Source organism: Emydura macquarii, unplaced genomic scaffold (assembly GCF_026122565.2).
Source record: "Emydura macquarii macquarii isolate MOO-44397 ecotype Brisbane River unplaced genomic scaffold, CSIRO-AGI_Emac_v2 contig_2897, whole genome shotgun sequence".
Lineage (NCBI taxonomy): Eukaryota > Metazoa > Chordata > Testudines > Chelidae > Emydura > Emydura macquarii.
The window spans coordinates 12,457,045-12,481,363 of record NW_027133034.1 but is presented as its reverse complement, the minus strand read 5'-3'; the positions used below and the strand labels follow the sequence as shown (position 1 = coordinate 12,481,363).

Sequence of the window (24,319 nt, the reverse complement as noted above, 5' to 3'; positions counted from 1 at the left end):
TCCTGCATTTTGTCTAGTTTCTCAAATAGCTGCTCAGCCTGAGCCATAATGGAAGCATTATTTTAGGAGGCTAATTAACATGCTAGGTTCTGCTACGTATGAAACATTTTGGTTACAGCTGTTCAAAAAGTTCAACCAAATATTGTCTAAATATGCCATTTCAGCAAAGCCAAAAAGCCTTGCGAAAAGTAACAATTTTGACAAAACCTTGGACAAGAAAATTTCTTCCTTGGCCTTACAGAGAGATTGAAAACCTGACTTTTTTGCTTTGAAAATGGATGTTTTTACACAATTCCACCTTGTGAAAATGTTTAGTCAATCTGCAATGAAGACAGATTTTGAAACCTTGAAAGTTGTTTTAAAACAAAACCGTTGTTCTCTGGCCAGCTCTAATTTGGATTATCTATTTCCCTTTCAGACAGTATTTCACCACCTCCCCAGCTCTGATTACATTTCGTTCCTCTGCTGTTTGGGGCAACATGTTAACCTGAGCTACAACTAAATGCTTCGTAGTTCATCTCAACCTTAGCTAATATCATTATAAACATGCTGAGGTCTTTATCAACAGACTCTCCTCTTTAAGTGTTAAGAGTCTTCTCATCTTATCTATCATACCTCCCTCACCAAATTTGGGCTGTTTGATCACACCACATACTTTCTCAAGCCTGTTTGACTAAAACTCTCACTCTGTTCTGAGAATTGCTTTGAGTACTTACCACAATTTCTTTTCTTGAAGGATGTTTGGATTTTAAAATAGAGCACATCCCCCAAAACAATTCTTCGAGGGCAGGGGATAAAAGGCTGAGTTACCAGCTAACACTGCTTATTTTGGCTTGTTAGGCAAGCCTTAAAGAAGAATAAATCCGTTCATACTGTTCAATTAAAATAAACTATTTTTGTTGAAAAACAGCATTTAACATATTAGACATCCAATGAATAGAATAGTAAAAGCATACGTATTACCAAAAATAATAAATAATCCAACCCATACACAAACCAATCATAACAAGTTCATTGGGTAAATCTACTTTTCCTCCTGCATTTCTTTCTATAAAGCTTCCACAAAATCTGCCTATTCTTCTCTACCCCTCCATTACAGTAACTCCCTTTCCAGGCCCTGATTCTTTCCCCTAACTACTACCACCTCCCCCTCTCTGGCTTCTCATAAATACACATCCCCCTTCAGTCTATCCCAAATGCCAGTACAAAAATTAACCACTTCTCTAACTAGATCCATCCTCTCTTCAAATGTCTCTGCTGGTTTCTCATTTTTGTCCTGATCATATATAAACTTTAAACATCCTGGAATGAAATCCTAGCTCCAGTGGAGTCAATGGGATTTTTGATATTGTACTCAATAGGGGCAGGATGTCCCCTCTGGCATCTGCTTTCATCTATACTGTAGTCTTTCTTCTGGCCTCCTTGTTCCAGTGAAACTTCATGGCAAATTTCTGTATTCATGGTATCCTCCATCCACTCTCATCTCAGGACCTTTTCCCCCATACTTTGGCCCACTATGATTGGAACCGTCTCCCTTCACCCAGTCGGATATGAGATACCGCCATCTTTTCTTCCATAAAGTCCCATTTGAAAATAAGGCTTATAAATCCCAGCATGCACAGTCTCACCCCCCTTCACTCTATTGACCTGGAATTATCAACCAGCCCATTTTTCTGCACTTGTTTACATTGTTGCCCTTGCTTTTCTTTAAGTTGTCTATTAAGGCTCTTCTCCTTAAAAGCTAAGCACATGTGTAAGTCTTTGAAAATGTGAGATGTCCCATTGATAAAGTTAAGATTCTGTCACAGGTATTTTTAGTAAGAGTCAGGGACAGGTCATGGGCAATAAACAAAAATTCACGGAAGCCCACGACCTGTCCCTGACTCTTAGTAAAAATACTCCGGGAAGGGGACTAACCCAGTCAGAATGCTGCCAGGGACTGATATCTGGCAGCTGCTCCAGACCCGGGGGGGGGGGGGGGCTGACTCAACCCCCGCCAGTTCTCCTGGGGACCTGCTATGACTGCCCCAGGCGGGGAGTAGGGGAGAGGCAGACCCAACCCTGCCACTGCTTCAGCCCTGGGGCCACTGCTCCGGCAACTATGGGGCTGAAAGCTTCTCCAAGCCTGCCCCGTGACAGTATCGTATCCTTACCCATTGAGTTCAAAGGGACTCAAGCCCATGCTTAATGTTAATACTAAATGCTTCACTAAACAGGGATGGACGTAAGCACATCCTTAAAATTAAGCACATACCAAAGTGCTTTGCTAGAACAGGGTTAGAGTGATAGAGGTGGGTGACTGAATAATTAAGATCCAACCAGAACCTTTGAAATTCAGAATGAACCCAAAGTTTTTACTCTGAGGCTTGAAAAAGTTGATAATGGTTTTCCTCATCTTTTCATGTGTTTTTGCAATTTTTGATCCTAGTTGGGAGCAGAAGTGGAACTGCTGAAATACCATGACACAGATTCTCTCGTTAGATTTTTTTGATCCAATATTGCAGACTTATGAAATCTAGATAGTTTGGAGAAGCTTTGCATAAGCAGGAGAAAGTTAGTTGCATATCAAATTGATTCTTGGAAACTTTTGACAACAATTCATCAATATGTCCTATTCTGTACCATTAAAATTTCTAGAGTCTCTCTTTAAAATTTCAAGTATTTTCTTTTTTAAAGCACCTGATCTATCTAGTTCAGACCCTCAGTGCTTTCAGAACTTATTAATGTGTTAGCACATTTTCTCTGTAAAAATCAAAATAGTGTAACCCATGGCACATTTATTTCTTGTAGATGACACGGATAATTTTGAAACAAATGGTGCCAAGGTAAAACTCCATTTTTTTCCTTAAGCTTTTTTTGTGGGTTCCAATTCTAGCAAATACTTGCCAGCTCCAATTAGTTCTGCAATAACTACGCACGTTCCTGATGTGTCGATGCTCAGTCTCATTTATTTCTCCTTCTGCTGTGTGAACAAATGATAGGAACTACAGCAAAAAAAGTAAGTAAAAGAGAGAGCAGATCAGAAGATGCAATATACTGGGCTAAATTTACAAAAAGATATGCTTGTGTAGCACATGTAAACCTGCCTATTATGAGTCTAATAAGGCATGCATATACCTTTGTGCACATAAATATTTTCTAAAGATAACTGTAGAGTTTGGTGTAATAGTATTTAAGAGTTAGAGATAAAATTACAATAACCGTATTTACTAAGATCAATGAATTCAGCTTCATGAGTAAAGGGTTCCTTTTCTTAGCTGTTTCAAGGGAACATGTATTTAAGACATAATTTTGATAAACTAATTTCCATCTGAAAGAATTTAAAAAGGGATATGGAGAAAATTTAATTTTAGGATCCAATAAACATTTTTATTTCAGCAACAATAAAGATAAGCTTTTACCTTTTAATAATTTTCTCTTTGTTGATTGTGAAAATAGCTGTTAAATGCTTTTTTACTATGTATAGGGAAAATTAAGGCACTCTTGCAGGCAGTGGGAAGAAGAAGGTTTTGGTTAAGGAGCAGTTATGGGCATAAATTCTTCTCTCTGAATTTTTCAAATATCTGGCAATAGTCACACTATGTTAGATGTACAACAGCATGAGCAAAATTCCCCATCGTTTCAGTTGCACTAGTCACTTAAATTACACTTCTAAAATATTTGTGTTTGTTTGCACCTAACTGAGCTCCTAAGACCCTTTCTTTGAGAATATAGCCTATTCTGTTTGTACAATAGAAGAATTCTGATGTCTACAGGAAAACATTGCAGTTTTAATCATATGCAGGACCCACAACCTACTGTAATATTGTATAGTAAAAGGCAAATTTAATGTAACATAATTTAATTTGAATTTCAGACAAAAAGGACTTATTCTGAACCTTTCTTCTGGTTTGGGCACCTTTCCTTGTCCATTATATACTATATATTCAGCTTCTAAAGTAAGTCTTTCATATTGCTTTGCAAATCAGTGTTGCTGAAATGTTCACCCAAAACACAGTAGGCACTACTACTATAGGGCCATATCCTGAGCTGGTATAAATCAGTGTAGCGCCATTGAAGTCTATAGAAACAATGCAAATTTACACTAGTTAAGAATCTGACTTAATGTTGTCTTTTTCAGATACAATTAAACATCACCACAATACAGTATTCATTTCCCCTTTCCCCTCAAACTACGGGAAAGAATATGGCAATGGTGACTTTTCTAGGGACAGGGTAACTGGTTTACTCAAAACTGAAGATGCACAAAACGTAACAGATTCTGCTTGCAGAGCGGAGGGTGAAGCTTTTGTGTAGTGGAAGGATGGAGGATAGTTTGCCCAAGTTCACAGTGAGTGAAGCCTCCAAATAAAACAAAGGCAGAATTAAAAAAACTCCCAAAATCTTAACTTCAAACCGATTGGAAATTGTCAAAAAGTGAATCCCTTCAAAACCATAAAATGCTGAAGCCTCAGCTCTAGTTTGCTTGACGTTCCAGCCAAGCTCTCTCAAAACCCAGACAAAACTTGTACAGAACTAGCCCAAGTTTCAGCTACGTAACACACCAAAAAACTCTGCTTTGTTTTTTTGTTGCCTAAATTTCTTATGGCTTTACTCAAAAGTGGAACCAAGTTCAATCAAATATTTTTAGACTGAAAAAGCTTGGTCAGCATGATCTAAACATTTCCGATGACCCACTGACGTGTCTGTTTTACGTCCTTATATGGCCCTCTTGTCCACAGTATATAAGCACCTCACACTCTAATATATTTATATTCACAAGACCCTTAAGAGGTTGGGAAATGTTATTACCCCATTTTACAGATGAGAAACGTAGGCACAGAGAGGGTAAGTGATGTGCCCAGTGTCACATAGGATGTCATGGTGGAGCAGGGACTCGGACCCAGATCCAGTCCTAGGCTAGTACCCTAAAAACCGAACCATCCTTCTTCTCTACTTGCACTTTGTATAGTCATTGGTCTGTGCAAAGTGGGTGTAAAATGTTACCAGTGATGTAAATGAGTGGAGAATTCTGATCTGATAGTAGTTTACACCCAGTTTTTACTCAATTTGTACAGGAGTAACATACTATACAAGGGGCAAGGTGGTAGATAATGAGGCTCCAAATTTCCAGACTGGAGATGGTGCCAACAGGAACACCATTGAACCATGGGTACATTTGGATCTAGACCCACCAGCAGACCTGAATTTTGCAATTTGGGTCCATGAACATCAGAAGACATATGGATCTGAATCTGGAGCCACACTTCCAGGCTTGGGTTCTTCTCTACTCCAGGGTTTTTTAATTTGGCTCTCATCATTGCAGTGCTCTTTATCTCACAACGGTATGTGACAGGAAACAGAGAGGCACCAGAAGGCAAACACTTCGCTATTTTTAATTTTCAGTTCATCCTTTTTCTCCCCCATCTCTATTCTTGTTTTTCGAAGGGCCTGTCTACCAACCTCTACTTGAGAATCAAACACAAAATGCAGCCCTTATTCTCTGGTGCCTGGAATGGCACATTCAGCTATCTAGCCTTTTGGTGATTTTTATTTTCTAAATAAAGTGAGCTTAAATGCCCTTTTGGTATTAAGTGGACATCATGGGCTAAAAAACACCATACAAATGATTTATCTCCTACCATTGTGTAATTAATCCCAATTTAAGAAAGGGACCTTTCTCTTATTACTCACATTATATTTTCAGATGCTGGCATGAAAATAGACATGTAAAATATCAATTGCCCTTGGCATAATGGCTAGAAAGCGCCATAAAGCCTTATATTCAAGTACTGGATTTACGCATCTAATTACTGATGAACACATAAAATGAGTGTAGCTGGGGATTGCTCTACTCACTGCTTGACAGCACCTCATTGTGGCTCATCTGGGGAATTAGCTCTGCCATCTGGTCTGATGCCCCTTCCTGTGGCTATTCAGTCCATCTGTCCCCTAACTCCACAGCCTCTTACACTCCTGGAGTTGCAGCACTTTCCTCTTCATAGCTTAGCCTGCCAGCCAAGTCACATTAAAGTTCTCCCCCATCCACGGTATTCCAAGCCCTTTGAGGCAAACTGTCTCAGGCAGTCTGCTCCCCACTGCCTAGTCTGTGCCATTCCCCCAGTCCTGGTAGGGGAACCTAGGCCTCTTTTTTAACCAGATTCCAGTCCAGAGATCCTCCACCAAGCAGTTCTGAGCTTTTACTTTTCCAGCCCTTACTGCTCCTTCCTGGACTGCTTCCTACTCTGCTCTTGCAGCTTCTTGCTCATCTCCTTTGTATCAGGGAGAAGAACTGCAGGTTTCCCACCCAGCCTGCCAACTTCCTCTCTCTATAGATGCTGCCCAGTTCCTCCCCCCACCTGGACTTCATCTGCAATTAGGCCCTCGTATGCCCTAGGTTTCCTCCAGGTGCAGCCTAAAGTTAATTGGCCAAATGTACTCCTTCAGGTCTTGTGAGGGGTAGACACCCCATCACATGCATCAAAAGAAAAATGTATCATCTTCCAGCAGTGGTGCAACTGTGCTAGCAACTAGTGTAAACACAGGTCAGGCATTTTTACCACTGTCCTCACAACTGTATTTTCATAATCTGGGATATACTTTTGAGTCCCTCGTACACTAGTGCTTGTTTCACGTCTGACTTGGGCTGGAATAGAGGTCCACATTTTTCTGTGTAGAAAAGCCCTGTGGGATCAGACTCAGGCTCTCCTTTTCTAAATGTGACACAGCAGGTGGGTGCATTAAATAATTCATGGCTACGTTTTGCACACACATTTGTGCCCTAGCGTGTATATTTGGGTGTGGGTGTAGGTGTGCACCTCTGTGCATAAGTCATTTCAGTTCCTTATGACTAAATTTATTTAATTTTGTTGTTCTAGGCTTTTGTATGCACATTTTCCAAAGCACTTCAAGCAGAATATAAGGCAAAGGGAATTACCATACAGGTGATATAGTATCTTTCTTATTATTGGCCTTCATTTTCATGAATACTTTAAGTACAGTCACAGAGCCCAATCCCATGAAGTGCTGGACACTCCTGTGGAAGCACTAGGTGCCCCAGGGTCCCTGCCAAAATGTCCTCCTCCTCCTCCTCTTCTCTGTTGTCAAACACACAAGCTTCCTCTCCTCATTTCACCCCAGAGGTGGCTGTCATGTCCTTGATGTTACATGTATCTTCTATCATGTCTTAAGGATCTTTTGGAATGAAAGGCACTAATATTATCGTGTCAATAATGATCTTTTATTTTAGGTGGTGGCTCCTTATGGTGTTTCTACTCAAATGACAATGTACCAAAAACCCAATCTGATAACAAAGACTGCAGCGGAGTTTGTTAGAGAATCACTGCGTTACGTCACTGTTGGAGAGGAGACGTGTGGTTGTTTAGCCCATGAAATCTTGGTAATTAAATTTAATTATTATTAGAGGGTTCCCCGGCACTGATCCAAAACCCACTGAAGTCAACAGGAGTCTTCCCATTGATTTCATTGGGCTTTGGATCAGGCCCCAAACGAAAAATTCTGAACAGGCCTAGTGCTGATTGTGAACTATTGATGCTGAAGTATGTCACCCATTAACCATACTGGGAGTTAGGTACAAGCTCAAGTGGGTAATTACATATGGCAGCAGTTAACAATGCTGGGAATTTGATACAAGCATTGAGAGAAGAGTAGAGCCCATCATTTGAAAACTGGAAAAAGATTCCCCCCCACCCTTTAAGAAATATTGATTGTAGCAGTATCATGGAAGCTTTTTCAGTGCTAATTATTGTTACCAGATTTGCCCTTCACCTTGGGGTATGCTCATTTATTAGGGTTACCTTCCTGGATGGGGGGTATGATTCTAGGGGTGTGATTCTATTAATGTACTGCCTGTGTTACTTGTGTGTTCAAATGGCTACAAGCCACCTCCCAATGGAGCTATCCTACAGGACCTAAGGTTTTCAGGGCTGGGTTCCTCCAGCACCAGATTCAAATAAACCCCCACAGATACACACACACACACACACACATTTCAGATTACCTGAGTGCGCCTGAGCAGACTGGGCTATCAGCACTGTGAGCTGACCCCTCATGTGTCCCTGAACTCAGCAGGCTGGGTGACACCACACTTTCAGTGGCCACCCTTATATACCCCTCATGGTAATAACTTGAACTGTATGTAAACCAAATTACAAGCCCCTTCTGTTTTGCCTCTGCAAGTCTTTTGCCTCCCTTGACTGGCCATTCAATGTGCTTTACAAGGGGGAGGGGGCAGGTATGTTCCTCTCCCTCTATAATTAGCCCATATGGGGCTGGCGAAACCACTTGCTCTTTTTTAAACTCTACTCCTCGATTTACTAGGGTAAGAGTCCACTGAGCAATGTGTGGGTTAGAGACCTGGCCATCCTGTATTTTCCCTGATATGATGTACTTGAGTGGGGAATGTACAGTCTGAACAATGCCCTTTGAGCCTCCAGTAATAAATTCCCAATGTGTGAGACTCCAGCTCAATGCAAGGCCCTCCTTTTTACATGGGGGAAAGCCTTGCTCTGTGTGATCCAGGAGCCTGGAAGCATAGGCAATGACTCTGAGCTTGTCACGTTGCCTTTGATTCAGGGTGGCTCTGATTCTTGTCTCTGAGGAAGCCAACTGAATCACAAATGGGAGGGAAGGGTCAGGATAAGCCAGGGCAGGAGCATTAGCCAAATCTTGTTTCAAGGTGGCCAGGGCAGTCTGTTGTTCTGGTCCCCATTCCCAAAGCCGGTTTTTCTTTAATAATTGGTACTGCGGCTTGGCCTTGTCAGAAAACATTTCAATGAACTCTCTGGAGAAATGAAAAGTTCCCAAGAGAGCTCGTAAGGAGTGTATGTTGGTGGGAGCAGGTAGCTTTCCTATTGTTTCTACCCTGTGCTGATCAGGGGTCCGGCCATCTTCCCCAAGACACACACCCAGGTATTTCACTTGTTGCTGTACTAACTGAGCCTTTTCTCTGTTTACCTTAAATCCTGTCTCCTGTATTATAGTTAGCACCTCCTTAGTGATTTCCCTGTTCATTTCTGAAGTGGGGGTGTGTATCAAAATGTCATCTACGTATGAAATTACAAGAGTGGTGTTCAGGGCACAAATGGGTCCACATTTTAGTGACATGGGCATGACAGATACTTGGGGCTGAGTGGAAACCTTGGGGGGTTCTGCTGAATGCATATTGTTGCCCCCTATAAGTAAAAGCAAACTTATACCAACAGGAGGGATGAAGAGGTATAGCCATGAAAGCATTAGCCAGATCAATCACAGAGAACCATTTTGAGCCAGCTGCCACTGCTGCTAAGATCTCATTGTATTTAGCTACTACAGGGGCTGCTGCAGGAGTGGTCGCATTTAATGCATGGAAGTTTATTGTCATTCTGTAGGTGACCCCGTCCGCCTTAAGGACTGGCCATAGGGGTGAATTGCAAATGCTTTGCATGGGTACGAGCACCCCTTGTTCCAAGAGACAGTCTATAGTGTTTTTAATGCCTTCCTCTGCTGCAGCTGGGTATTTATATACTGGGATGATATAGCAGAGGTTAGTCCTGCTTTGAGCAGGGGGGATCTTTCCCTCCTTCATGATCAAAATTCCTCAGCATTTATTTTTCCACACTCTGTCTTATTTTTAGTCCATATACTGGGAAATTCTTGTACCCAGGGATCATTACCAGAGGTTAGGGTGGCTGTGGGTGCCTTTATAACAGCACAACGCTGCACAGCTGAGATCTCTGCTGGCCCCCCTTCTAATTTCCATAACACTCCATTAGCTAGATCCACAGTTAGCTGAAATGCTCGGAGGAAAGGAACTCCCAGGATTCCCTTTTCATTTCCATCATGAGCACAGCATTCCACTCGTCCCTGTAGTCTGTCAATTTGCAAGGGCACATCCTGCCAAACTGGGACTTCCTGGATTTCTCCCCCATACCCACTGAGCTGAACCTGTTTAGTGGTGGGTCTCCCTCCAGAGATCCACCGGGGACTTAGTGGACACTGGAGCATCTGTAAATATTCTAACAGCTGGGCTAAAATCCCTGGGTTCCTCACTGTAGCCTTCACAGTGGGTCTCCCCCAAACATCACAATGAAGTCTTGCGATCAGCTGGGGAGGCCTATGGGGAACCGGGCACCCCTACTTATTGGCAGATTCCCTTGGGAGCCTCAATTCAGGAGAGAAGGCAGGGGTCTGGTGTTGACAGGGAGTAGGTGTGGGGGATGCACGCCGTACTGGGGCAGTGGGCCGAGGGGTGGCTCCCTGCATTAACTCATTTCTTTGCATGGCCTGAGACAAAGCATTAGTCAGGACACGAAGGGGTTGGCGACCATATTTTCCCATATCCTCCCCTAAGCTCCTTCCAAACTATACTTCTGAGTGTTCCTTTGGGTTGGCGTGGCCCAGGGTTGTGAGATGTGGGGGGGTTAGAGTGGGGAGTGCGATTGGCAGAGTGAGGGCCGTTATTTGCAAAGGTGATCGCCTGCACGGGCTCTAAGATAGTTCCTTTGTTGGGTGGTCTTTTAAAAGCCCTAGTCTCTTGCAGCAGATCTCCTGCCTGTTTGATTTTTGCCACTAGTTCAGGCCAGGTGAGGTGCTCTAAATTCACTGCCCCCAGGGTCATTTTGGTCTGAGAATTTAACCCTGCATAGGTGTTCTGTACCAATTCAGGTCCCTGATAATGGAAAGAAATAATCCCACTCTCTTCTGTCTGGGGTAAAGAATCAGAGAGAGATGCCAGCATTTTTTTTCGAATTAGATAAGCTTCTGGGGCCTCTCCTAGTTTCTGCTCTTCCATTATATACAGTTTCTTAAGGGAAGAAGCAGGCAGTAATATTTTAAGAGCACTTATCATCCATTCCCGGAGTCCAGTGGCAGTCCGCTCCCAAGAACCTATGCCTAGTCCAGAGCATTTGCATCACAAGGAGAGGCGCATAACTGAGCCAATTGGGTTAAGTCCATGCCATCAGCAGAGGGGTACATTTGCCACACGCGAGCCAGCCATGCAATGGCAGTGTCACGGTTCAATGGTCCCAATCTCTCAGCAATAGCCTTGGCTTGACTGGGAGACCATCTCACCATGTCTGTGACCATCTCTGCTGTGGGGAGATCGGCTCCTGCCATCAGGTGTTTAACCTCCCTTGTGGAAACAGGGGCAACATTATGCACATGGGGCCAATCGGGGTTGAATGGGCTTGTGGGGACAGCATCAGAGGGGATTTCTATTTTCCCAGGGTGCCCAAAGTCACAATCCTCTCTTATCCTTACAGCTGCTACCACCCCCTTATGGGCGCTAAGCTGGGCACGCAGTTTACTGATCTCGGCCTCACACCCCTGGTGACTTGCTGATGCTTTCGCTGCCTTGTTTTCATTTGCCAAGAAGCGACTTGCTGCTCTGGCTTCTTCTAACAACATTTTTGTGTGTGTTAACTCTTTCCTATACTGCTCTGCATTACTGTTTGTCTTGTCTTTCTTCTTGCGTATCTCTTAGTATAGTAACCATTTTAAGCTTTTCTGCTAGAAATTCACACCCATCTGTCTCACATTTCTCCAGACGCTGCTGCAACTGCTTTTTTCTCAAGTTCCAGTTCCTGCATTCCCTTTACCATTTCAACCAAGTCCCAACATGCATAAAATAGTGCCCGTGCTGCAGCTGCATCCTTTGCACTACCACGTGGCTTAATGATTGTGCAGTACTCTTCAAAGCTTAGACCTGCCTCAATCAGGGGATTCTCCCCCTGGAAGCACCCTCTTTCCCAGGGACATTTCCCTTTCTTCATTACCCATCTTTCTAGCCTGCTGGTGTTCTCCTGTCTCAAGCGAGCAGTCAAGGGAGTTTTTCCAGCCATCTCTTAACTTTCCTTATCACACTAAAACAGTATTGCTCTAAAATCTTATTTCTAATGCACAATTCTTACTTAAAAGTTACAGGAGCTTACTAAGTATTTTCTGAAAGAGAGAGAGAGAGGAGCTTGGTCTGGGAAAAAAAAAACTTGCTCAGATCTGTGCCTCAGTTTCCCCACTTAAAAGTTACAGGTTACTAAGTATTTTGAGAGAGAGAGACCTCACTAAATGAGCTTGGTCTGGTAGAAAAAAAAGGAAGAAAAAGCTTGCTCAAATCTGTGCCTCAGTTCCCCACTCTGCAGCAACTACTCAACAATTATCCGACGATTAAGGTCATGTGTTGCCCGCATTCTCCACCAATTTGTTACCAGATTTGCCCTTCACCTTGGGGTACGCTCATTTATTAGGGTTACCTTCCTGGAAGGGGTGTGTGATTCTACTAATGTATTGCTTGTGTTACTTGTGCGTTCACAGGGCTACAAGCCCCCTCCCAATGGAGCTATCCTGCAGAACCTAAGGTTTTCAGGGCTGGGTTCCTCCAGCACCAGATTCAAATAAACCCCCCACAGATACACACACTTCAGATTAACTGAGTGTGTCTGAGCAGACCACGCTATCAGCACTGTCAGCTGACCCCTCATGTGTCCCTGAACTCAGCAGGCTGGGTGACACCACACTTTCAGTGGCTACCCTTATATGCCCCTTTGCAACGCACCAGAATAGAGCAGGCTGTGTCCAAACAGTACCTTTCATCTACTCCCCTCTATCTGCCCCTGGACTCAATCAGGCTGGGTCAAACAGCACTTGAGCCACACCCTTATTTGCCCCTGGACCCCATAGGCTAGGCAGAGTAGCACTTCCTGGTTGTCCCCTTCATATGCCCCTTTACACCACAATTGTTCTAGCAGTAACCCCTTGATGAGCAAACCCCATAGGATTTTTGGGCACTCCAGAGATCTTTGGCTTAGGTAAGAGAAGTATTGCTACAGAGCAAGATAGGGGCCAAGAACACAAAGGAGTAAATGCAGTTTGGAGAGAAAGAGAAAGAAAGTGGCAACCAACTTGATTATAACAGTTATTTTATTGCTAGGTATAATACCATACAAGGAGAGAAAAACAATCAAATGTTTACAATACTACACAATTACAGTTGGGGTATTGGAGAAAGCTATCCCAGGTTTGATTACAAAAGTAGAAAGTTATATGTGGAATAAGAGAGGGGGGGGAGGGGAGAGAGAAAAGGAGGGAAGAAGTGGTGTGCAGTCTCACCACTCCATGCATCTCAGAGGTTCCCAGGAACAGGCTTAGGGTCCGGAGTGCTTTTAGTCTGGCAGAGCCCCTAGCGCAATCAGTCAGGAAGAGAAGACAGGTTACAGTGGAACTGATGCAGAGTTTGGATCCAATCATCAGAACAGAGGTTTTAGCTTTGATAGGGGATTTTTGTAGACCTCACGTTTGTTTATGGATAAACAATGTCTGGACAAAAGGAGCTGATCCTTCCTGGAAGGGTGCTTTTCCTTGAGAGAGAACTCACAATGCAACCAGGTTTCAGTGTTTTGCATATCAATAACTAGAATGGTCTGATAACTGTGGAGCTGGATGTGTACAGGTGTTAGTTCATTTACATCAAGAGCAGAGATTTCCCAACATGCAGTGCTTCCCTGCTTCAGCATTTCCTGCTTTAATCCCAGAGTTCAGTGCGTTTTCCATCTTCGATGTAGATTAGGCTTCTGTATGCCCCCTTTTACATCTTTGATGTTGATGAGGCATGTGGAGTTGTATCACCCTTGATGGGAGGGTTTTCACTGCCTTTTCATACTGAAATGCCTTTGGTTTCTGGTTCAAGCAGCCAGCAGGGTGGTATAGGGGGGTATTCAGGTGAGCCAGCCCTGGTTCCCCAAGAACACAGAGCTGCTAGGTAACATTATCATAACCCACAAGAACACTGATTTGATTTCTTACTATCTGCCTGTAATGACTTTGTCCCTGTGCTTTTTTGCTTTGGTTTTGTTTCATGCTTTGGAAGGCGTGCATCCTGCAGCTCATCCCGTTGTGGGTATTCCACAGTGACAGACTTCAAGAGGCGTTCCTGAACACATTTCCGACTTACCTCAAGAGGAATTGGAAGACCCCCTAACAAAGTCAATTTTTTGGAACGTGTGACCTTGTGAATCCTAACTTCAGATGCTATAATTTTGGGGGCTAAATTCAGCTCTTGCTGAACTCCATCAATCAGTTACATCAAGGGTGAATTTGGCCCAGCATGCTTACTGAAGAGATTTGCTAAGGGCCTGATCCAAAGGCCATGGAAGTCATTGTTTTTCCACTGACTTCAATGGGCTTTGGGTCAGTTACTAAGGGATGTTGCTGCTGCTGCTGTTGCTTCTTTAAATCAAGCTTGCAGATGGTAGAACCATCTTCAGCTGTTTGATGTTTACAACTAAGACACTGTGCATTGTTTCCAGCCTAGTGTGAGTTTGTTTTCATGCTTTCAGGAAGACCTAGATGACATGTGAAGGGTCTTTGGATTCTTGTGGAAGGACAAGGAGATTTTGCTGAAGGAGATAATTGTGGGAAGAGGTTATAGAGGATGGAGGGAATCTGTGTATAGGGGCTTTGGAAGTTTGCAGCAGTGTGTGTGTATTACTGGGAAGGGCTTTTGGGTTCCTCCAAAGCGTCTTGTCTGAGTTGCGTCAGAGACAGGACTAGATGGACACCCCGTATGGTGACTTATATTCCTGTGCTTGTAGGAAGATCAAGGTGAAGGCTTTGAATTTAGATAATTTGGAAAACATCACATTCAGAAATTGTCTTATCAGGTGTCTTGTCACACTTTGCAAGGTTGTTTTACTTGTGCATTCCAAACAGCTATTCAAATAAAGCAACATTCCAATATGAGTGAATATGTATTTGCATTTGTTGGCCAAATGTGATCGGAGGATGTCCCTGTAGTGTAAGCAAACTGTGCTTCCTATTAATGTAACCACTTCTACAGTTCCTTTAAGATCCCTTGTGCCAAAGAGCTAGCTAGTGACATAGGCCAGATACTGCCTCTCCACTGATATCTAGTGCAGCATAGTAGCTCTTTTACATAAAATATAATGTTAAAATATCATTGTAAGTCTGACTTACATCAGAAGGACAAGACAGGAAAGATCCTAACTCCCCCCATGTGGCACCACAGAAACCAATTACGCACTGTTCTGAATCTCTTCCATTCAAAGAGACAGGCGGGAACACTTCAAAGCATACTGCATGTTATGGTGTGTGTGTGCACGCATGTGCATGCATATTTACAAATAGTTAATTCTGACATTACATATAATAGAAATATTATGTTGTTTTCAACCTCTCTCATGGCTTCAACCTCCGGGAATCAAACAAACAAAGCGCATTCTTTGCTGTCATGTAATACATATCACACCTCCTGTAAGGTATAATAAACTATTCTATGGAAATTGTGACTCAAGGTCTCAAACAAAACACATGAGTAACTTTACATAGGAGTCATTCCACTGAGTACAGTGGGGCTATTTCACATGCTTACATTTACTCATGTGCGTCAGGGTTTGCATGATCTGGGGTTAAGATGGACAGAGTTGCCAACTCCAAAGCATTCAAAAATCATGAGTCAATCCTCCAAAATCATAAGATGTGGTGGTTCTTGTAAAAAATATTTTATTTACCTTTAGGGGGTCACTTTTTCAAATGTCTCTGCAAGCATGAGAGCAAAACTTTTTTTAAACATAAGCTAAAATTCTCATTTAATCACATGACTCCAGAAGCTGGGGTTTAAAAAAACCCACAAGATATCTTGGCAAAACTGCCAGGTCCTTCCTGCCTTGGAAGCTTAAAATGAGCCTTTTGACTGTGCTGAAAATTAAACATTCTGAGAGAAAAATGAGCCAGATTCCTCAAAGACAGTAGAAAGCATTAAGGCATGAGAGCATTGCAATGTAGCATCAGCTGTGAATTTGGGGGAGTCTCATTGTTTGGAACATTTCTTCAAACTTCCCTTGAAAGGAATAATTACAACATTTATTTCAGTAAGAGATCTGAGGTTAGTAGATTTGAATTCTAATATCCAGAATCCAGCTTTAGGAATCCAGATAGTTGTATAAATGACACTGTATTAAAAGATCATTCTTCTGTTTTGTGAAGAAAAACAAGTGAGGGATTTCATTAAAACACAGTACTGTATGTAGGGTGCTGTTAATAATTGTTAGAAATAAAGATTATAGATATATTTTCCAAAGCACCTCTATGACTTACTCTTAAATCCCATTAGGATTTCAAAGTCACTTAAAGGCCCAGATCCACAAAAGTATGTAAGCTCTTAACTTCTGATTTCAATGGCAGTTCTATATCCATGGATTCTGAAACCTACTGAGACATAGGGACATAATTTCATGATGTTCCAATGGGTCATATTATCCTAGCAGTCCTTATCTTCTCTGGGATCCCTTACAGATAGCTTCTCTATGCTTCAGTTCTCTAAGTGACTTATCCAACACAGGCAGCCCCTGGCAGAGCAAGGAATTACATATGGGTCTCCTGTGTCTTAGGGCAGTGCTCCAACTGCTGGGCCATCCTTTATTTCAGTGGCAGTTAGGAGCCTAATTACCTTTGAGGAGCTGGGCCATAAGGACTTTGAAAATGTTACACATTATTATTAATACAACCCAAAATGAACGTATCTGCTATTTATGAAATTCACATACTGTACATTGGAGCCAAATACCTTGTTTCTCTTGAGCACACTAATATTGTATGGAAAATGTTTCTGACATTTTATGCCCATTGCACCTGATAAGTGTTTAAATTAAACAGTCTTTCTATATTACTTATATTTAATCATTTCATTGTTGTGTTCAACAATTCATATAATATGAACTACTGAATATTGACATCCATTTGCAAGTGGCAATGAGGCATCTGTGTTATACATATTAACTTTGGTTGAAAAATGAGGAATAGACATGGTTTGGTCATCATTTCATTATATAGATTGAAAGATATATTCTTTACAGTATGCTAGTTGTGCAGCTGTACAACCAAACAAGACATAGGACATGGATTACAATATGTAATAAATATTACATGTGAGCAAAAACCTATAGACCTATGGGAAATCCCTTGTTGGAATCAACTATTGAGGGGGATGGACACCCTCTCTCTAGGGATATAAAATTAAGTCCTGGAAAGATAAGGAAATAACATTCTTTCTCTAGCCCTTCAGCCACCCAGATCTACAAGTAATTATGTACATTCTTAATGTTATGCATGTGAGTAGTCCCATTAGCTTACTCGTGTGAGCAAAAGGACTGTCTCTTAGTGTGTGATCCTGCACCATCAAAGTCAGTGGTGCTCTACCATTCATTTCACTAGTGCAGGATGAAGCCCTTTTAGGCTTTAATTTGACCTACGAAACTTTGAAAACTACATGATACCTTGTCTTCCCTAGAATTATTCTGAGGTAGCTAATGAGGTACACACTTTTCCCCTCAGTAAAGACAACGCTAAAGTGCTTGCAGGACTGTAGCCTCAGGATATGCCTACACTGCAAATAAAAGCCTGCAGCAGTGAGTTTCGGAGCCCAGGTCAACTGACTTGCGCTCATACTACAGGGCTAAAAGGAGTGCAGACCTTTGGGCTTGGGCTGGAGCGTGGGCTCTGAGACCCAGTGATGGGGGAAGGTCTCAGAGCCTGGCCTCCAGCCCAAGTGGGAAAGCCTACACTGCATTATCACTTAGGCCTTCAGTTTCCTCTAGTGATGACACTTTCTTTGCTTGTTGGGTAAATCAATTACTGCATTATTTAGTAACACAAGGACCCCACTCACTCCGCTGGAAAAGGGGTGGGATAGAATTGGCTATTTTGGGAAATTGTTCAGGAAGTGACTACTAGACCATCAATAAAATTAACAAACCAAGAGCTCCAGGAGTGTATAATTAATGTCCCTATGCCAAATACAGATTTTAAGAAATATTTGCTTCTAGGAGATAGGATTTCAATTAGAAAAATTTGCATATTAGCCAAATTCCCTATTGAGTTTCAAAACTGAAAATGATCAATTTAATTTTGTTATGCAAGCCAAGTAAAAATACAAAGCTAAATAAACCGAGTATATGCTGATCTTGGGTGCCTTAGACTCTGGGTGTCCAAATTGAGGCATTTTAAAGGGCCCTGACTGTCATAGGGCAGGTGCTCCCCACTTGCTGAGAATCAGCCCCCCATCATAGTGTCTCAATTTGGACAAAGTCAGTCAATTGTGATAGTATTTTATCTGGACAGTCTTTCCTTAATAGTAAGAGTGTGGCCTTTGACAGCTCCTGCTCTCAGTTAATAAATGAAATGTTAACTGGCTCAACAGAGTCTGGTTTACTGACCTAAAAATGTTTTACACTGTCTCAAAATGTGACCAATCGTTACTTACAAAACATTTCAGTTATTGAACTAGCTTCATGTATGTTTGTACAAGCAAAGTGGACATTGTTTCAGTAAAAAAAGGGCAGTCAATCTGTAACTAAGACTACTTACATTAAGGAAAATAGAAGCAATTCAGGGCAAGATTGCTTTTAACAATAACGATGTACTCAATCAGTGCATTACATCAGTGGCATAGCACTAAATGAGTCAAAGTCTTACTTTTAAAGCGATTGGAACTGCAAATCTGTCTAGACAAGCAATTTACAGCACAGTAAAAAAAAATCTAAACCACTGAATCCCAGTGTTGTAAACACTATTATCAAGATTGGTAATACTGACAGGACCTGACTGTTCTCAAGGACCACCCACAAGAGAAAGAATTTGATGTGGCAGCTTGCCCAAAATATTTATTTGAGATATATTGCTACGTGGCAACAGCCTAAAAGAGCTACAGAAGTGAGGAGCACTTGCTGAGCAAGCATTTGATGGGGTTGCCTTTGGCATTGGCTGCAATACATATTGCAAAAAGTGCCATACAGTCCTCCTAAAAGGCACCAGGAGAACAAGATTGCAAACTCTCTCTCAGGCTATTCTGATACATTAGGTCATCTTCCCATCCCCGCAGCACATTGATAGTGAAATGCATGCAAGGGTCAGTTATCCAGATTTTATTGGAGGAACATCTTCAGTTATAAATACTCTTGCACATTCTATTCATGATCCTTAAATCCTTGCATCATGCACCTTTGGAGTTCTAGGAGGGAGAGTAGGCCAATAATTCAATACCAAGGCCAGGAATTTTCAAAAATGCAAAATGTCAGTGATAGCCAATGGTTGGACAGAAGAGACACAAGCCTGGAACGGACTGCAGCTCAAAGCTTTCCTTGAGACCCTCCTCCCCTCTCCCTGGAAAGTTGTGGGATAAAGAGATCTTTTTAAACCCAATGTTGGATGCCTAAAGATATGTACCTACATCTGTATTTAGCAACATGCAGTCTCATTTTAAAACAATAGGTGCAATTTAGGGCCAAGTGTGGGCCAGCTTGCACAATGACACAAGGGATTGGGGGGTGGGGGGCCTGTAAGGCATCCAGGGGCAGACAACTGGAGGCGTGTGGGGGATCTAACTTCTCTGGAAAGTTCTTAATAAAGGAAGCACTGAGTTTGGAACAGAAGCTCATTTAGCTCACTTTAATAAAATGGACATTTAGTTATGGTACCAAACTACTCATTAGTGATATTTCTCTCACACAGCTGTTGACTATCATGTTTAACTCTAACAAAGTGGCACCCACCTCTCATGAGCACCCCCTTCTGATCAGGTCTAGCTGTAGTCTAAACAGTTCTGGCCCTGATATCAGGTCATACCCCCAGGGCATCTTCCCTGGAGGCAATGGTTTCTTCTTCTCTGGGCCCATCTCTCCAGCTCAAACAGAGTAGTTTAAATCCTCTTCTGAGGGGCTTTATCACTATCAAATTGTAAGCCACTTTGCCAGTGGCCTATGGAGGATGGGGGGAAACCTGGGCCTACTCACTACTCTGGGTCCCAGGCCAGGGACCCTAAGAATAGCAGCTATGTGCCACTGGGACCCTTTAACAAAACTGTTTTCAGTTCCCTGGTCACTTCCCCATCTCCAATTCTTTACCCTTATCTCAGGGCCCAGCAGCCAGTCAGAAGCTGGTTTTCACTTGCCTGGTCCCTGCCATCGCTGAGCTATCTGTGGTAGCGCAATTCCATTTAGCTAGCCAGGAACACACTACACTTCTCTGACTCCATCAAGATTCTGACTGTGGTGGACACTGCAGCACCTTTTTATATGGCCCTCCTGGGCCCTGATTGACTGCTCTCTGCAGCCTCTTTGATTGGCTGCGTCCCCTGCAGCCACTCTAGGCTGCTTGGAGGACTCCTCTACTGTTCCTTTTGTAGGATGGGTATGGCAGGATTCTGAGGCCTCCAGCAGGGGGCTTTTGGACTTAGTCCACCCCGTCACACCTCCTCCCCCTCAATAAATAAAAGTTATCCATGCCCCTGCACTGGCTAACCACATCATGGGGCACAACAGAGGAAACAGGTGCTGCAGAGTTGGTACATTCTATCCATCTCCTCCTTCACATGGGGAGGCAGGGCAAGGGGTGGAACCTGAGCTCATCAGTGTGCTCAGCAGTGTAGCTGTGCCGGCATAGTGGGGAGCACATGGTGTGCTGGGGATAGACCCACTGTAATTTACTTTCTCCCCAGAGCAGGCGAGAGATGGTTACGCCCCACAAATCTATTGATTTCATCCACATTAAAATCCATACATCATACAGCGTCTGTATTCTTATTCTAGCAATGATTCATGGTCTGCCCTTCAGTGAGTCCCTTCAGCCCCTCTGGGCCTGGGTTTCTACATCTGTAAAATAGAGATGAATCATCTACCTCATAGGTGAGAGATAACTGCCCACCTTCCCCCTAGTTTGGAGGCTTTTATCAATTTTTTAAAAAATTTTTGAGATCCTTGTATTAAAAAGTGCTGTGTCATTATGGAGCCATAGTGTGATCGCTAGTTGATTACTTAGATTGCAGTCGTGCCCTAAAGGCTTGGCACTTTCTAAACACAGAGAAAAAGATACAAACTAAAAAGAGGACAGACTGATATTATAACTTGCTTGCATTCAAGTGAGCAGGACCTAATGAAAGTCCCAACAGTGCTACAGGAACTAGTATCAAAACCATTGGCAATTATTTCTGAGCCCTCAGCGAACAAGTGAGGTCCTAAAGAGCAAACTATGCTGCTTGTGTTTAGAAGGGAAATAGCGCCTGATCGAAAGCCCACTGAACTCAATGAAAAGACTCCCATTGATTGCAGTGGCCTTTGGACTGGGGTCATAGGGACCCAGGGACTACCTGGTAAAGTTAGATACTAAACAGGAGTACCTCTGGCAAAGCTGATCCTTGATTTCCATTTATGACAGGCTATAAAGCAGGGGTTCGCAAATTTTTTTTGCTGGGACCAACTTTGAAAATATTTCAGGCTGGGATGACACACCCAAAAAAGTGATGACCACCCCACATGCCATCCTTACTTCTGCACTGCCGCTTGGGACGCGCTGCCTTCAGAGCACCAAGTCAGTAGCCGCTGCTCTCTGTCCACCCAGCTCTGAAGGGCTCTGGCTATCAGCCATGCACAGGGACGACAGCCACAGCATGTGTGGGGACTGACAGCTCATGAGCCCCGCGTAAGAACTTCACGACCCCTTGAGGGGTCCCGACCCCCAGTTTGAGAACCCCCTGCTATAAAGCGTATTTAGTATTTCTCAGTGTCAACAGGGTATTCCAGATGGTCCCATACAACTTGCTCATAGGGAACCAGGCAACAGTAGATTGAATGGAACAGCTGTATGATTCAGACACGTAAATGTGGCTAAAAGGTAACTGGTTAAAGAAAAACAAAACAATGCCTCAGTTTCAAGAGGAGATCAGGGCTATTTGGACTATTTTTCTCACACGGAGTTTGAATATTATCTCTGCCACCTTGGATGGACCTGCAAATAGCTAGAATGAGTCATCTAGGGAATTTAATTAATGTAGATGAATGTTGCAGAGAAGGCTTTTGTGCAATAGGTCATGTACAGTAATCTGAGTTTTTCTGGAGTCAGTCTGAAATGTATGAATGTTGCTTTTTGCTCAGAGCCTCTCTCCCCCCTTGTGTAACAATAACTAAAGAGGTAAATTCACCACTAAGGGGCACTACAGGAGTGCATAATTATAATAAATATCCCTGCAGCACATGTATAGGAGAAATACCAGTAGTATGTGGATATAATCTGCAGAAAATGACATCTTATTAAAATGACACTGAAGATCTGACTTTATATAAAAACCGAGAAAATTCAGGGTTTGGATGAAAACTCAGACCTTTACTGTTGTGTGCTCAGAACTTTAGGGTTATTAACTTATAAATATTATGGCAATCAATGCAAATGTATGAACAAATGAGAATCATGTTTAGGAGATATTCTAAGCACAATGGACATATTTATACACTTGCTTTCGGCTTGTTTGCCTTCCAATAGCTTCTAAACTGCAAATAAAGCTTTCTTCGGACTGATCAATTGTGAGATTATTTTTCAGATGCCAAAGCATAACTATTCCAATTAGCCTGAAGTTTAATGTTCCAGAAGACATGATTTTCTTATTTTAGCATGTTTATTATTTACAGGCTGTATGAGTCAGCTATGTGGGTTCACTCTCACCCCTAAAAGAAAAATATATTCTATTCATTACAAGAAACTTGACAGCTTTCTTTTGCAGCTATCCTCCTAAAGGAAAAGCAGTATAGCTATGGGTTAATCTTAGAATACGTCTACACGATTTAATTTAAATCGACCTCACCCGCCGAGGTGCAGAATTCAGAGGATCGTGATCACACCACGCTCATTGCATCAGGGACTTGCATCCCCCACCATCCGTGCTTACGTCGACAATCAAAGCAGTGCACCATGGGTAGCTATCCCACAGTGCAACTACCTGCAGGGGCGTTTGGGAAGGTTGTCATCCTCCCATGATTCAACGTACTCCCCTCCCTTCTTGTCCCAGTCCAAACAGACGATCTCCTTTTTGCGCCATTTTTTCAAACCCTTCACTCTCTGCCGCGCGCATGCCATTGCCAGAGAGGAATAGAGCTCGCTCAGCTCTGCACTATTGTGAGCATCACAAACACTTCACGACTTATTCTGCAGTATTTTCAGGAGCGAGACAGGAGCCGCAGTGCTGAAAATTGCGATGTTACAGAGGCTGCCTTGCTACAAGCCATAGAACTTAACAAGTCCCATTTTCTGCTGGCTGTCACGCACCATCTTCAGTTGGTGGAGCACCACTTCTGGTCCCAAGAAACAAGCAGTGACTGGTGGGATCGCATCATTATGAAGGTGTGGGATGATGAGCAGTGGTTGCAGAACGTTTGAATGTGAAAGGCCACTTTCTTTGAACTTTGTGGAGAGCTCTCCCCAGCCCTGAAACACATGAATACCTGCTTGAGACCAGCTCTGACAGTGGAAAAGAGAATGGTCATCGCTCTGTGGAAGCTAGCAACACCAGACTGCTATTGGTCAGTTGGGAATCAATTTGGAGTCAGTAAACCAACCGTGGAAGCAACCACAGAGTACATAAATCGAAAGGGATACTTCTCCATGGCATTGCACGTCATTGTGGATCACAGGGAACGCTTCACCAACATCAGTGTGAGGTGATCTGGAAAGATGCGTGATGCGCACATCTTTAGGAACTCAGCTCTGTTAAAAAAGAAGCAGGTGGGCCCTTTCTTCTCTGACCAAAAAATAAATATTGGCAAGATTGAAGTGCCAATAGTGATCCTGGAGGATCCTGCCTACCCCCTTGCTCCCCTGGCTAATGAAGCCTTACACTGGGTACCTAGACAGCGACAAGGAACGTTTTAATAATAAGCTCAGCAAGCGGAGAATGACCACGGAATGTGCATTTGGATGTTTAAAGGCATGCTGGTGCAGTCTGCTCACTCAATGAAAAAAAACATCCCAATAGTTATATCTGCCTGCTGTGTGCTTCATAATGTCTGTGAGACAAAGGGGGAGAAGTTCCCATTGGGTTGGATTGTGGAAGCAGATAGGCTGGCTGCAGCTTTTGAGCAGCCAGATGCCACTGCAACGCTGAGAGACAATCGCGGAGCGCTGTACTTCAGGGAAGCATTGAAAAAACGCTTTTGCAACGAGACACAACAGTAATGTGCATCACTTATCTGTGCTGTGCTTTCACTTCACATCCCCTACCCATCCCCCACTGATCCAGTTCTCTCTCTTCCCCCTCACCCATCATTCCAGTTTCCATCCCCCACTTTATTCCCTTCTTATCAATAAATATACAGTAATGAATTGTGAAACAGTATGTTTCCTCCCACAACCTTCCACCTTCCCCACTGATCCATTCCCTCCCCCAACTTCTGCCTTTATTCCCTTGTTATCAATAAATAAACAGTAATGAATAGTAAAGCAGTACTTTTTTTTATTGTGATCCTTTGCAGAGGGGGGAAAATGAAAGAATCACACATTCCTTTAA

General features: G+C 42.9%; 1 protein-coding gene across 2 annotated transcripts in view; it reads left to right on the top strand.

Moving 5' to 3' along the window:
- HSD17B3 (hydroxysteroid 17-beta dehydrogenase 3) overlaps window positions 1–15,891 on the top strand; it is a 33,642-nt gene extending 17,751 nt beyond the window's left edge. Inside the window, exons 7-11 of one of the 2 annotated variants that reach the window (XM_067568552.1) lie at window positions 2,791–2,825; window positions 3,857–3,938; window positions 6,858–6,923; window positions 7,229–7,378; window positions 13,844–15,891. In XM_067568552.1, coding sequence (XP_067424653.1) covers window positions 2,791–2,825; window positions 3,857–3,938; window positions 6,858–6,923; window positions 7,229–7,378; window positions 13,844–13,954 — 444 coding nt within the window. In that variant the 3' untranslated portion in view covers window positions 13,955–15,891. The remainder of the gene's footprint in view (window positions 1–2,790; window positions 2,826–3,856; window positions 3,939–6,857; window positions 6,924–7,228; window positions 7,379–13,843) is intronic. The other variant, XM_067568553.1, reaches the window with a different exon arrangement.
- The last annotated feature ends 8,428 nt before the right edge of the window (window positions 15,892–24,319 follow it).